At 39.4% G+C, this 14,676-nt stretch overlaps 1 protein-coding gene across 2 annotated transcripts; it reads right to left on the bottom strand.

The window, feature by feature from the left end:
• Positions 1-758: 758 nt before the first annotated feature.
• On the bottom strand, positions 759-12,964 carry dab2 (DAB adaptor protein 2). 2 transcript variants are annotated; one of them, XM_053340292.1, is made up of 15 exons: positions 12,786-12,964; positions 6,548-6,814; positions 6,305-6,444; positions 5,815-5,913; positions 5,596-5,727; positions 5,399-5,482; positions 4,812-4,838; positions 4,672-4,722; positions 4,501-4,563; positions 3,081-3,695; positions 2,378-2,504; positions 1,626-2,279; positions 1,359-1,525; positions 1,177-1,263; positions 759-1,081 (listed from the first exon to the last, which is right to left on the bottom strand). In XM_053340292.1, exons 2-14 carry the CDS (start codon positions 6,684-6,686, stop codon positions 1,195-1,197), a joined length of 2,367 nt encoding a protein of 788 aa, XP_053196267.1. In that variant the 5' UTR covers positions 6,687-6,814; positions 12,786-12,964; the 3' UTR covers positions 759-1,081; positions 1,177-1,194. The 2 variants fall into 2 exon arrangements, with proteins under 2 accessions (XP_053196267.1, XP_053196269.1); XM_053340294.1 differs by lacking the exons at positions 4,812-4,838; positions 12,786-12,964 and adding an exon at positions 9,462-9,545.
• Positions 12,965-14,676: the final 1,712 nt, after the last annotated feature.

The raw sequence follows: 14,676 nt of genomic DNA, 5'->3' as shown, positions 1-14,676 counted from the left end.
TTCTGTGTTTTTTCTTTCCTCATTGAATCCCCCTTTTGTTTTTGGGTGGGATAAAATATAATAACTTATGATTGAATGCAGTTTTACTTAAGTAGACTCCTTTGAAAGTACTGCAATTTTGAGTTTTTGGATGTTGTGCTGATTTATACTCATACTAAAGAATCAAATACTATAGTTTTAAATTATTATGATGCATTGTCAATAATCAAACGACCATGTGGTATAAGAAGCATTTAATTTTTTCAACAATCTACAAAAAGTGAATGTATAATTATCCAGAGAGGGGCATTTCTCCAATTTTCTACAAAGAGTAGGCCTACTTGCAGCTTATACTTAATACTTTTACTTCAGTTAAATTTAGACTGCAGGACTTCTACTTGTAATGGAGTACTCTTGATGTTAATAGACTACTCTTACTTAAGGGCTTCAATACTTCTTCCACTGCTGAAAACTATACTTTGATTAAAGTGAATTAAGAGTTATTGTGATTCTGCTTTTTGTTTGTACTCTCCAAACTGTACCTATTATTTTTATTTATTTGTTTAATTTTATGATGCTGTAACAATTAAACATGACAATTAAATAGTCTGGGACCTATTGAGCAGTACTGGAACATTTTTTAGAGTCGTACCAGAACAGCAACTCTAACATTTTCACCTCTCTGACATTTGAACCCCCAGTACATGGCAAACTGTTCATTCACAAACACAGTTGCACAAAGCAATACCAAATAAAAACCAATGGGCTGACCAACACCATGCAGTGTTCATTTAATTATTTTATTTCTTTAATACAGACAGCATCAGCAGTGACCCTCTTTGGACGTGTCTTCTATCACAAGCATGTTTCTTTCCTCAGCAGATCATGACATAACATTTACTTCTTAGATCAGTGGTCTTCAGAAAAAAGGGAACTACCAATCAGACAGAAAAAAACATCAGAGGTGGAGGTGTAAAAGAAGGGCGGGGTCAAGGACAAGAGTTAGAAGAGTTCATCATTTGGATTGTCTTGCACACGTTGCAGCAGCTTGTCCCCAATGATGGTATTTGATCTCCATTTTCTCCATTTACTTCATTTTCAACTGTGAGGGCACAAGAGAAAACCATTGAAAATCATTGTTATCCTGAATAGACGGAGTCAGTTAAAGGAATAAGCAAATATGAACAGAACACTTACTTGTGGACAAGGTTGTGGTCAAGCAAAGGGATTTCCAAAAGGATCGCCAAAAGCAGCTGTTGAGCTCTGAGCAACGGGAGCACTCTGCTATTAGATTGAGAAAAAAAGAGGAAAATTACAAATGATAATCATTGCGGTTCTTGATAGGGTCCCAATATGCATCTACATGTGAATCTCTTTACCATAGCTACAGGCGGCGCTCCAAACAGATCAGAATTTGGGGCCCCAAATGCGTTATCGAACATGTCTTGATTGAGGCCTTGTCCTTGGGCTGGTGCTGAATTGTTTGTGACGGGAGCAGAAGAGAAGGCGACATCGAGAAGGCCAGGGTTCAAACTTGGAGCAGGAGCTGTTTTTAGGAAAATCCAAACAGACACATTACAATAGAGGACACAATTTGTCATGTACACAAACTTTTGACCTGTGGTGTCTTTCTGCAGTTGGTTTACCATTAACAGTTGCTGACATTTGAGTGATATCAAAGTCATCATGATCGGCAACATCCTGAACCAGGCCCACTTTACTGGAGAAGTACTGATCAAATGCCCCGCCTTCGTTGCCGCTGGGGGCCAGAGCAGAGTTGGAACCTTGCTCCCCTTTCCTCGCTGGGATGGCAGGTGGCTTGGCAATCTGGAAGTCCTTGAACATGTCCTTTCCAATCTTCTTTTCTTTATCTCCAAGGGGATCCAAAGCTGTGAAGGCACTGTTCTCTACCTTTGGAGGGGCATCCTTTGCAGGTGGCCGAGGAGGAGGGCGTGATGGACCTTGCTGATCACCCATTGCAGCAAACGGACCAGACTGGAAAGGATTGGTTGAGGCGGGCTGACCCCAACCTGGAGCAGGTTGCCCGGTTGGCGAAGTCGGGCCCCACTGGAGGTGGGGTGGTGACATAGGTGGGGCACCAAACTGAGGTGGCATTTGCTGGCCCCAGGCTGTGGGTGGTATGGGTAGACCTCCAAAGGCAGACGGCTGTGGGTAGGCGGGCCTCATTCCTGGAGCTGTCATTCCTGGCATGTGGTACATGGATGGTGCAGCAGCGGGGGCTCCCCACATGCCTGCTGCAGGGATACCGGTGGTAGCTGGAGGACCTAACTGAAGATTGCCTGAATATGACAAAAATGATAAATATAAAAGTTTAAAAGGAAATATAAAAACATCTTAAGACTTGCATAAGAGACAATATTCCCCTATTGTGTATTACCCAGAGCAGCTATGGAGGAGGGAACAGAGCTGGCAGGTGTATTGTTGAAAAGGTCAGCTGGAACAGATGACCCCTCAGGACCAGGAGCAGCAAACAGCTCTGCTCCAAACAGGTCACTTGCTGTAGACTATTTGCAGAAAATAAAACAAAATTATGAAGTAAAATTACAACCACACTGACCTAATTTTATACATAAACCACACAATACTTTGAAATTATGATTAAGTCAACATTTAGGCCTACCAACAGCCATAAATGATTCACTAGAGTTATGTATGTCAGAGAGAAATACTATTTACCTGAACAATATGCATGCTTTGCCACTTACCAGTGCTTTATTCACGGAAGCATGAACATCAGAAAATAGATTATGAGCAGAGATGACAAAGTGCACAGCAACACAGACAAAGTGAGATTTATACAAGGCAGTTAGAGAAGCATGTGACCACCAGTGCATGCACAAAGACTGAACCAACCCAAACAACAGGCTTTAACTGCAAGTCTAAATTACAGGCCTTGTGTCTTATCTAAACCCAGTGCAACCTTTTCTAGCATATACTGTCAAGACGTCAGCGCATAACTCATAAATGCTCAGAAAGGGAGATGTTAGCAACCAATTAGGCTCTGGAAAATGTGCATAAAACCCATTTTCAGGCATCACACATGCAACACTACTGTGAGTCATCTAGCTACTGAATTTCACCTTTGCGCTCCTTCGACCTCGTCCAGCCTTAGAGCTCTGTGGAGGTGGGCTTATGACAACTGAATCCTTGCTATGAGTCACTTGGGGTTGTGGGTGAGGAGTTAGGCCATTAGAGACAGGGGCAGTTTTCAAAGGAGAGTCAAAAAATGGGTTTTTGGTTGATAGAACTGCTCCAGAATCATTCCCGTCCATCATGGTTATTGTGTTGCCCTGAGATATTATGCCTCCTAGTGGCCACTGGCCGTTACTAAGAGCCAGGATCATTGTCTTACTTGATAACCCATTTATTTGCTGACTGAGGTGTTCAGAGTCTCCATTCAAACCACCATTAATAATTGTCTTATTGGTGTTGCCAGCAGTGCTGATTAGGTGATTGGTGGGGATCTGTGAATTATCGGGTGCTGACCGAATGGGTGATTTAGAAAGGGGGTCATCTCTGAAAGGGTCACTGTCTGGTGTTGGAAAGTAGCCAAATGTTGAGGAAAAGGGATTCTCTGTTTGGGGAGATAGCCCAGGGTCAGGGGCACAGGAAGTTACAAAGGAGTTTCCCTTTATGCAATTTTGATTGCTGTCAACTTCAGCAGAAAAGTCCAGCAAGAGAATATCATTAGAGTCCTGGTTAACATGAGAGGGACAGTGGGAGAGAAAAAGAGATTTATAAATCAATTCTTCAGAAGGAGATCAACATATTTGTTAACAAAATGAAAAAAAATGAATCACATGGTGTGAAAGGACATGACTATTTAAAGCTGCTACCTGTAAAATATTTACTTCAAATATCAGTGCCATATTAAACTTGATGGTAAATCACAGTCCAGAGTCCCTCTTACAACTTGGAAAATGAATTGCTTGCTTTGAGCAACACAAAGCAAGTTTAAATAAGTCAAACAATCTTGACATGAAACTCAGCAACAGTGATTTAAAACACTACTAGTATAAGACTCCAGGTGTCACCAAGTCGACATAAATCTCTTTCAAAGATTCTACTTGTAGCAGCTTCAAAAAGGTTTGATGACAATGAGATTGGTAAGCAAGAAGCATAAACTCAATTCTTAAAAGACACATTTGATTCAAGTCTTATGTCTACAATTTAATGAATAGAGTATGATCAAAACTAATAATTAAACCCAAAAATAGTGGTCTTTTTAGAATTGAGTTCACACACATGGAATGATTTGTGAAGGCTGACGTTATTCAGTGGAGCCATTTTGTTTCTTACAATCACAATATATCCGATCGGAGGGTCATATTTCTGATAAAGAACATGGTTTGCTACAAGCTGTATACTCTAACATGATTATGAAGGTATGTAATGTTAAATATAATACTGTATATACCCTGCGACACTTCATCGACTAAATATAATTCAACAATGTGACCCAGATAGAGGGTACATTTTACACTTTGGAAACACACTTACATTCGGAGCCTGGATGTCTGGAGGGGTCGACATTGCTCCAAAAAGGTCAAGCTGCTCCACTGGCTGGATGTCAGAAAGAAACAGAAACTTACTGTATTTATGTAACTACTATGAATAAGTGGTAGTTTACTTCATGTTAAGTTGCAAACACAACAGAGCAGTTATTCTTACTTGAGATGTTTTTACTCCACCGTCCACAGTTAACAAGGCATCGCCTCCATTCTGAAAACAAAATTGAAAAAACAGACGGCTAAAGAAAGGGTTACAGGGAAGAAACTATTTGAGGAAAACAAGCGCTTCCAAGTTCTTACCTCAACTACTGCGCTGCCGTTTTCACCCTGTAAACAGAGGGAGGCTGACTTATTTTCCTAATTTAGAAAGACGTGTGTCATTCCACATCATTTCAGTGGAATGTCTGAAGATGTGATTCATTGAAAGAACACAGAGAGGCAGTGTTGACACTCTGGAGGTACATAGACCCAGTCAGCCTGCCAAACAACCACACCAAATGCTTTTCATTTACTTTTAAGAAAAAAAATGACTCAGTGTCTAACTTTCGAAAAAAAACAACCCCACTTTTCCAGTTTGAAGTCACATGTTTTTGAGTAGGGCTGCAACTAAGAATTATTTTCATTATATATTAATCTGTTGATTATTTTCTCAGCTAATTCATTGACATCCTAAAATATCTTGTTCTTTTGTCCCATCCAACAGTCCATGACCAAAAAGATATTTAGTTCAAATATTGTAAAAATATTCACAGTTGAGAAGCTGGAACTAGAGATTTTGGAAATGTTCCCCCCTAAACAATTAATCAATTAGCAAAGTAGATGATGATTAATTTAATAGTTGGCAACTAATCAATTAATCGCTGCAGCTCTACTTCTGAACCAGTTACCTTCTGGGATGCCTCTGCCTCTTTCTTCCTCAAGTTGAAGATGACCTGGAAGAGATCTTTCAGATCAACGACCAGTGGCTCCGCCTGTATGGTGCGAAAATACAGCACTTTAGTCGTTGTTGTTCATGCATTTTTATGGTATTTCCAGTTTGTCTGCTTGTGGCAGAGTGTCGATGTATGAGTTTTTTATGAGTTACCTGTTGTGCAGTCTTTATGGCAAAGAACTGATGCTGCCCTTCTGCTCCACACACATATCCAAACGCCCTGTTATCTGTTACATCTCTGGCGATGAAGGAGATCTTATTCACCACATGCTCATGTTCGATCACCTGAGTGACGAGGACAGTGTTTTTATTAGCAGAGACAAATACAATCTGATTCATGTTAAAGTAATGCACAGAAACAGCAAAACTCACTCCCGATTTCTCGTCAATGATCTTGATTCCCGACATGGAAATGTTCACCCAAATCCTCTGTTTGTGTTTGCCTTGGGACCGAGCAGCTACAGCCATACCCTGGAATGAAATCAACAATACATACCGTTATATATTCCATATCCGTTTTAGGTAAACAAAACACAACTAATTATTTAAAGCTAATGTCTGTTAAGTTTGTGCTCGTCGTCGCCCCCTGTAGTCAGGACACCTTCAGTGCAAATATGGTGTCGATGTTTTAATCAGACTTAAAAACGCCTGACAAATCATGACACATAATTTTGAACTGCAGCTGACCTCTAACAGGAACAAATGTTCTTTTTTGTGTGTTCTCAGTTCCCCCCCACACATTTCTATTAATGAATTATTGCTTGAACATTACAATACAGATACTATCTTTAAAATTGCCATTCTCTTTCTTATTTATGACAAATAAAATTAAAAGTCCACAGTCCCAGGTCTGATGCTGCACCTTAAGTTTCATCATGGAGTCCTGACACATCTTGTCTCCTCTGGCCTCTGGAACATCATCGATGCCAATAAGCTTGGCCTTGTATCTCACACCATCCCCTTGAAACCTGCCCAGCAGGTACTCATCTGTTTTCTCTAGTACTGTAAAAAAAAAAAAAAAAAAAAAAAAGATTTGTCCCATCATCTTTAAAATGGATAGCCAATCAAATGTCTTGATGAAGGCATGATTGAGATCATTACTCACCTTTCTTCTTCTCTTTCTTGAATGGGACCTTGGATGTTATAGGGGAGGTGGGAGGAGTGTTGGGGGTCGAGGCTGCAGATGGGGATGGGATGCTGGGGTCAGCAGGGACAGCCACGCTGTTCTCCACCTCTGCAGACATGGTGTGGAGTGAGCCTCACTGGACGAGTGGACAGTCAGAGGTAAAGCAGACGGCAGCTCCGTGTTCAGGGGCAGCGAGGGCAACCAAGCAGATGACTCTTAACACCCACACATGCTTTTCTTATTTGTCTGTTGAAGAAAAAGTGAAGTAGTGTGTGTGGGGGGGTGGGAGGGAAAAAGGAGAAGGAGATGAAAGGTTAATACGTACTCTTTCCTGTTGAGACTGCAAACTAGATATTGGATTGTAAAGGGCCACAAATAAAATTTAACATCCAGAAAGGTTTTTGTAAGTAGCTGCTGAAAGGATTTTTTTGTGCATCATAAACAATCATATTCTTTTAACGAGCCACTGTAAACATTTACAGCCACAAGAACACCATTCAGAGAGTGAAGACGCATATCAAGACATATGACCCATAAACAACGTCATATCCTCGTAAGGACAAGAACGCAGAAAACATACTTTAACCCTGCTTTACACATGCTGTGTCAGGGGTTCAGCCCTATAAAGAAGTTAGGAATTAATAATCTTAAAGATAAAAAAGGTCCTGCTCACAGTCACCACCTTTCAAATCTACTGTTCTGCATTTCAGCTTTATATATTTTCAAGGATGTTGACTAAGGAGATATTGAAGAACAGAACAGATCCATAAGGAAAACTTTAAAATCATGCGGTCACATCATGTGATTTGTCAGACAGACAATCATCCCATCCAAAATCAGACAGCTGGGCTAATAGTGGCTCAGAAGCAATACACTTGTCAATAATAGCATCATCATTAATTTCTCTGCCAACACAGGTGACATTATTCCTGAATACCCTCTGCATTTACTGTGCAGGAGACACAAGGCAATGAAATATTCACCAACTGCACAAATCCTCATCATTTCATTCTCCTAATTAATCAATCAATCAAAATAAAGCAGCAACAGTCACATCCCAAATCACAACAACTCAAACAAACAAGAAAAAGTCATTAAAAAGTATCCTGCTCTGCACAACCAGAGTAATCCAACATAAATATTGCTCAGTGTGGGGCATACATACCTTTAGGTCCAGTTCCACAGGCTACACTACCTGGAATACGACTGTGAAGAGGTTGTGAGCACCATAGTAGAGACCAAAGGTTGAAAGTGGGCAAAGGTTGAGCAATTACCTGCAGTTAATCTTACGCTAGCAGAGCAAAATATCTCGTGATGCCCAGCAATGATTATTTACCCATAATCTTCTCACTCTCTAGCAGTCAATAAAACACCTAATGTATCGATGATGTGGACTGAGGGTGAAATCCTAAATGCACCTGAGTGATTATGTAATTCATTCCATCAAAAGACAGTAAGAATATCAAAAAATGTACAGAGTTATAGTTTTATGATTAAATAATCAGGCTTGTGATTTGTTTTATTTGTAGAGGAAATTATAGCTATACAGGATGAGATAACAGACGTGAGCTATCAGGTCACTGAGTGCATACTAGCTTTGTGCCAATGGTTACCTCTTCATGAATCACAGCTGACCATATCAGACTGTCAAAAGCAGGCTCTACAGAGACGTATACAAAGTAGCAGCTGCTAAGTTGGACTTAAATCAACACGTTCCTTATTGCTGAAATGATTTCAGTTGCATAACGCTGAGAGGATGACTCTTGTATCAAACGAGCTACTGTGTAGCTGTAAAACAATAAAAAAAAAACGTAATTTCTTTCACCAGTATCAATTTTGAAGTCAAGGACACAAGCAGGGTAAAATCTAGTATGTTTGTTTCCCCGTGGTGACATTTAAATTCTTCTAAGACACAGAAACACATGCTGTTTTTGTTGCTTTGTGAGGAAACCCAGAAAAACAAGACATAATCATAAAGACTTGTTGATGATGCACCATTTACACGAGTGTGACACATGACTGCACTTGTTCAGTGGTGTCAGAGTCCCACTAGATGGAGGAGAGGCTAATAAAAAAGGGTGAAATGTCAGCTGTTCATTGCACATTTGAGTTAAAGGATTACATTTTAACAACTGACTCAAAAGGCAGTCACAGTCAGCTACCAGTCTAGATGATGGAAGAAGGAAACATACAACTTTCTACAACCATCCACTAATGTCACAACACAAATAAGACTCAGGGCCACAGAGTACAAGTGCAAATTCATATTTGTCAGCAAAATAACTGCAGTGCAAGGGCAGAAATGTCACAATCCTGGGCCGTCAGGAAACGTAAACTACTGCACATCTGGAGGAAATCAGGGAATGACTCAGTCTGCAAGTGAATGAGATGGTGAAATACCACAGGCCCACTGTGAACACTGAGGGCATGCAAACACTTTCATACAAAAAGGTTTTGCACTAAAACCAGGATATCTGTGTGGATGGAAGATGTAGGATGTTAAAAACGCCTTTAAAGTCATCTATTATCAAGATTTGAAAAGATGTTATGTCAAATTGGCTTGCAGCTAGAGGAGGCAAGTAATCTGGAAAGAAAACTTACATAGTAGAAAAGTGAATTTAAGTGGTGTTATCCAAACAATTGAGGTAGAAAATGACCAAACAATGGGTCACAAATTAAACAAAACATTTCATTAACCTTCCAAAGTGATGTACCGCAACAGTTTCTGGGGGAGGAGGGGGAGGACAATTGATTTGAAGTTTGTTTTTTAGACTGAAGAACAACTTTCTAGCACTTTTATATTATGGCTGTTACAGGCTGACTCATATAACACCGTTTTGGTCCGACTACCATGCACACCGTTAATTAATGCATAGATGGAAACATTACGTACCTGTGAGAAAGCGCGCAGAGAGATGTTGAAATCCTTTGCTGTAACAAACAGTGATTTTTTTGTTCCTGTGATGCCTGGCGCAGGCTCTGGCGCAAAAATGAGTAGAAAAAAAAAATCAAACACAGCTTCGGGAAAACGAGCAGCAGTCAGATGTTTTCCGCTAAATGCCGTGGACAGAAAGGAGAGACTGCTGCAAACTCCCAGTTTAACCCTTCACTGACTGACGGACAGACCTAAGTGGCTGCAGATTTGTGCTGGAGAGAGGGGCGGTCCTCTTCACGTGGAAGAAAATAACACCAGCGGTCATCTGGCTCGCAATAGTATAGGATGGAAGTGGGTCATGATGATAAAACAGTACATTTGTTGTCTCATGAGAAAGTAGATTGGATATAATGTGTTGCTACTACACTTCATTAAAACACACAGGCTTTTTTATGATCAGTGCAGCTACAGGTAGTCTTTTTATGTGGATTTGGAAAGTGGTAGAATGTAACTAAGTAGCCTAAAAGTACTTAAGTACACATTTGAGGTACTTTTACTTGACCTTTTTTTTCATTTCATGTTTCTCCACCACATTTTAGAGGGAATTAGCCTATTCTACATATTACTCCACTACATTTATCTCCCACTTTTACACAAAATATTCTTAATATTCTAAAAATATGTTATGCATTTATATAATATAATATAATGCAGTACTATTACTATAAATCTACCCAAAGTCTCTAAATTGGCTCTATATTGATATATTACATTATTAAAAATGCTCTTACATGTATTTGTTAGTGCTAAAAACAAACAATATAATATACTATAATAAGATAACACTCTAAAAGAAGCCAGTCTGCATGCTGAGTACTTCTACTTTAAGTACATTTTGCTGATAATACTTAAGTTATATTTTGAATTCAGAGTATCTTTAGATTACAGGATTTCTACTTAAGTCATAAGTAAAGGATCTGAATATTATTAATCTCTAAACTCATCAATAAAGTAAGGAGCTGCCTCCAAACCTTCCAATACTGCCTTAAAAAAGTAAGAACCAGATTGTTCATTAATTCAAACCAGTAACAGTTTTTGGGTTTTTTACAAAAACTATGAAACATGTAATTTGAAACATATTGTTTTCTATTGTTCCTCTGTGTGACGATGACTGGCTCCTGCAGATGACATGACATGATATGAAGCAGTAAAGAATGGATTGTCCAGCATTTGAAGCAGATGTTGCCTCTACCCCACGCAACTGGAAAATCATGAGTTTATCCTACCTGTAGCTACTCTATGTACATTTAGCATCATATCATGAAATGTAGTATGTGAGAGAGAGAAAGAGAGAGAAAGAGAGAGGGGAAAGAGGAGCCTGACCTAGAGAGGAAAGCTTCATTGTTGCTAACACAGCACAATTTTTTTTTGAAAGAGCGACACTTCCTTTGCCATGTACTAGTCTCATTGCAATTACAGTAAACTTCCTCAGAATAAATGTCTATTTTGCTGTTGATACCGTAAAGTGATTCATCCGTATAATGACCGTTTTCATATTTGCTGTTCTGAGCAGCCTGAGTGCCAGTTACGACATTCCCAGGGAAGAAAATCCTCTGTCACACAGGAAGTGTTTTGTTGAATGTTTGCAGAGGGATCAATAGATGCCTATTTGGGATAACTGAGAGAATAACTGGGTGGTTATTATAAACAGGGGATAGCCACAGTTTAAAAGTCGAAGAAGTCATACGTCTTCAACAGAAAATGCATGAAGAAAAGGAATGATTATGGAAAGAAATCAACCATCTGTTGTAGCGACAAAACTAGAATAAACACCAACACAGACATCTGCACTGACATGAGTAGTGATGTAAATGTGGTTCTTTTTTTTTCTGGTGTGTTTCACTTCTGTAAATGTGTGTGTTTTCTTTAGGATAGTGAGCCAGTGAATTATAATATACATGGCAGACAACGTTTAAATGATTGATGCTTCCAGATTAACACCCCACAGCTTTTATCATAAACAAATGCTTGCTCTGCTGTTTGCAATTTCTGCTAAAATGTTCTGCTAAAAGCTTGCCCATTGATGTGTTTGAGAAGTGGGTTGCAGCTGCCTGTTAGTATCCTCATTATTTTTTTTACCAATATATTGCATGTCCAACTCCATTGTGTAATATACATTTTTATACATCACAGAATCCCTCATAATACAAAAAGGCTCAAGTTTGAGTCTCGAAAATTGCCTTGGAGCCTCTGAGTGAGACATTTAGGAAAATAAAACTCAGCTCGATAAAAGTGGTCCATTGTGCCAATGTTCTTTCGTCACAAGTGCATTAGTCTTTGTTTGTACTGTCTACATTTGTTCTGTCCTATTATTATCATCTGTGAAGCACTTTGAATTGCACTAACCTGTGTGAAAGTGCTTTACAAATAGAGCTTGATTGATTGTGACTGCCTGAAAACTGAAATAGGAAGATCTGGTCTTCACACCTCAAAAGCCGCCAAGTATAATTAAAAAATAAAATCCAATATTTTAAGAGAGAAAGCCAACAGTTGTCTTGCTGCTTAGCTTTATGTGTCTTAAATAGATCATAACATGAAATTATCCGATTCTGACTGCGTCTCAGAAGGGAGGAGAAGTCCACACTCCCTGTTCAAGGAAAAAGATAATTGCTCACAGATAGTCTTACAGGGTCACATGAGTATTTCGCTCCCCTGTATAATGATGATTGTATATGACGCGAATGACAATATATTCTATCTTGAACCTTAAGTTTTTGAGTTCTTAGATGGTAGATCTGCCACCATAAGCCAAGACCTGTTGGTGCTATAAACCCTGGAACATCACAGAGCCAAACAACCACCCCACAACAGCCACCAGGGGACAGATGTCACATGATCCTAATCCTATATGTCAAATACAGTATATATAGTTATATATTGTCCTGAAAATATGATTTTGTCTAACTTTAAAGAGATGTACAGTAGGTTGAGAACTGATAAAAGAAGAGAGAGAAAAGACAGAGGAAGGACGTCCTTCCTGGCTTTGTATTGTGTGTTCTGCTGACAGAAGCTGTTTTTTTAGGAGATGAGCCCCTCAGAAACCAGATTATTGACTAGCTGAGCGTCTGTTTTTCCTCTTGATGTCCAGCAACTGAAATTTACAGATGATCTTTTACATAAACAGTTGCTAAACATTTCAGAATTTAATTGTACTTGCAGAACCCCAGAAATAAATGCTTTTATCTGCACAGCAATGGTAGAGGCACTAGAGAGGCAGAACTGCATCAACACAATATTGAAATACTGCTGATTAAAAAATCAAGCATAGCAGTACATATTTACCAGTCATGAGTAAAATTTGGAGATTGTCAACAGTTTTCTTGCAGTGACATGTCTCTCTGGCCCAGTATCACTGTTGGATGACGTTTGCTTATAATCATAGTTCCCTGTTCTTCTGAAAGTGATTCATTGTCTGTTCAAATCAATGACACTCCTTATGCAATCGCAGTCTTGCATAGGAGAACATATAGGATGCTACTCAGCTACTAAGAAAAAAAAGGGTGTATGAGGGCAGTAGGGTTTCTTATAAAGGAAAAGCATGAAACGCCCTTTTCAAGAGACAGACTACAGATGCCACAGGTCAGCAAAGATTGTTACACATTAGAGGATTTATTTTTATGATAGAATGCTGACAAAGACTAATGGGAAGTGTCCTTTCCTCGGTTTATAACAGGAAGGCCACAATCCAAACATCAAGCATTTAGGGCGTGAATCCTGGATCTAGCTGCCACCACAGCCAGAACCTAAGATAGCCACTTATCTCCAGTCCATAATTGAGGTATGTCTTAGATTTTATCCTCTCTGGTCTTTTAACTCTCAACTACCATAACAGTTTTTGACCATATCTCTAAAAGTATGACATAAAAAAGTAGGCTAAGTGGTAATTCAGAAAGCAACATAATCATATTCTGTTGGGCATGGTGACAAGATTCAATGACATGAGTGCAAGTTACAGTAAAAGTGGGTGATAGGCTGTTCCACAAGTATTTCCACACAGTTCTAACCTACTCTCCAAAAAACAGGAAGTCTTTCTAGTCAGAAGAAATATTGGCCAAGCACCTTACCTACCCTCTGGTTTCCTGAGAAAACTGGGAGGAAACTGCCGAACCTCATAAAAGCAGTGACTTCAGCACATATTTGTGCCTCTCCAACGGGCCATGACCACATAGCCCCTAGTCTACCCCAGCTCTGTTCACAAATACAGGGGAAGAACCACGACAGGGCAGCCCCCAGATTGACTCTGGAGACAACAGGGAATAGTCCGACTGTGTTTATTTAAGTCAGCAGAAAATATTTGTCAGTGTGCTGATTATACTGGAATTTAACATCAGTTTTACTTTTTCAGTTGTAAAACAGTTTGCTGCCTCTCAACACTACCACACTTCTGTGTCCATGAATGATTAGCTAATTTGATCAGAGTCCTTATAAATCATGACTACCATAAAAATTTCAACTTGCTTTTATCTGTTTACCCTGCCAAATGTTCTGCTTGCCCCACTTTTTTTTTGTCATTTATACACACTCCCCTCGCTCCTTTTGAAGAACAAAGTACTGCAGACTCAGCAAAAGCCTCACAGATCACATGACAGATCATTAGGTGCAACAGTTTTAAAACTTCCTGTGCATTGTGCAAGGCTTATTTTAATATATGTGTCACATATCAGAGACAGACTAGAATGCATGCAGTATATACTATTCCTATAGCCGATATATGCATGCAATCTACATACATAAACAGCATGGAAATGTAAGACATGGACACACAGTATAGTGAATACTCCTGTTATCTGTTCAATGTTGCCATCTTGTGGAGAAAATGTTGCATTTCAGCACAGTTCTACACTCTTCTTGCGGCACAGATTTGTTGAGCATGTGCGGCAATCAGTGGCTGCAACACTTTTCCAAACATCTGTGATGCTGGCAGTCACAGTGTGTGTGTACGTGGCTGAATTCTTGCCACTGAATGTCCCAATCTTGCATGATTACCTAAAAGCACTGTGAAGGTAAGTTTGTCAACGTGTTACAATGGTCCCCCCCAAAAAGAGGCTCTTTAAATATTTGCATTGCTTTCCTGTAAACCTGCCCGAATGATTGCAAAATCCTGGAAACACAGATACTATCAAATTGTCTCCAAATAATAGAAATATTCTTAAAATAAAAAATAAAACCACAT

This window comes from Scomber japonicus, chromosome 19 (genome assembly GCF_027409825.1).
Source record: "Scomber japonicus isolate fScoJap1 chromosome 19, fScoJap1.pri, whole genome shotgun sequence".
Classification (NCBI taxonomy): Eukaryota; Metazoa; Chordata; class Actinopteri; order Scombriformes; family Scombridae; genus Scomber; species Scomber japonicus.
Note: the sequence above shows the minus strand (reverse complement) of the source record. Positions and strands in the feature narration are given on the sequence as shown.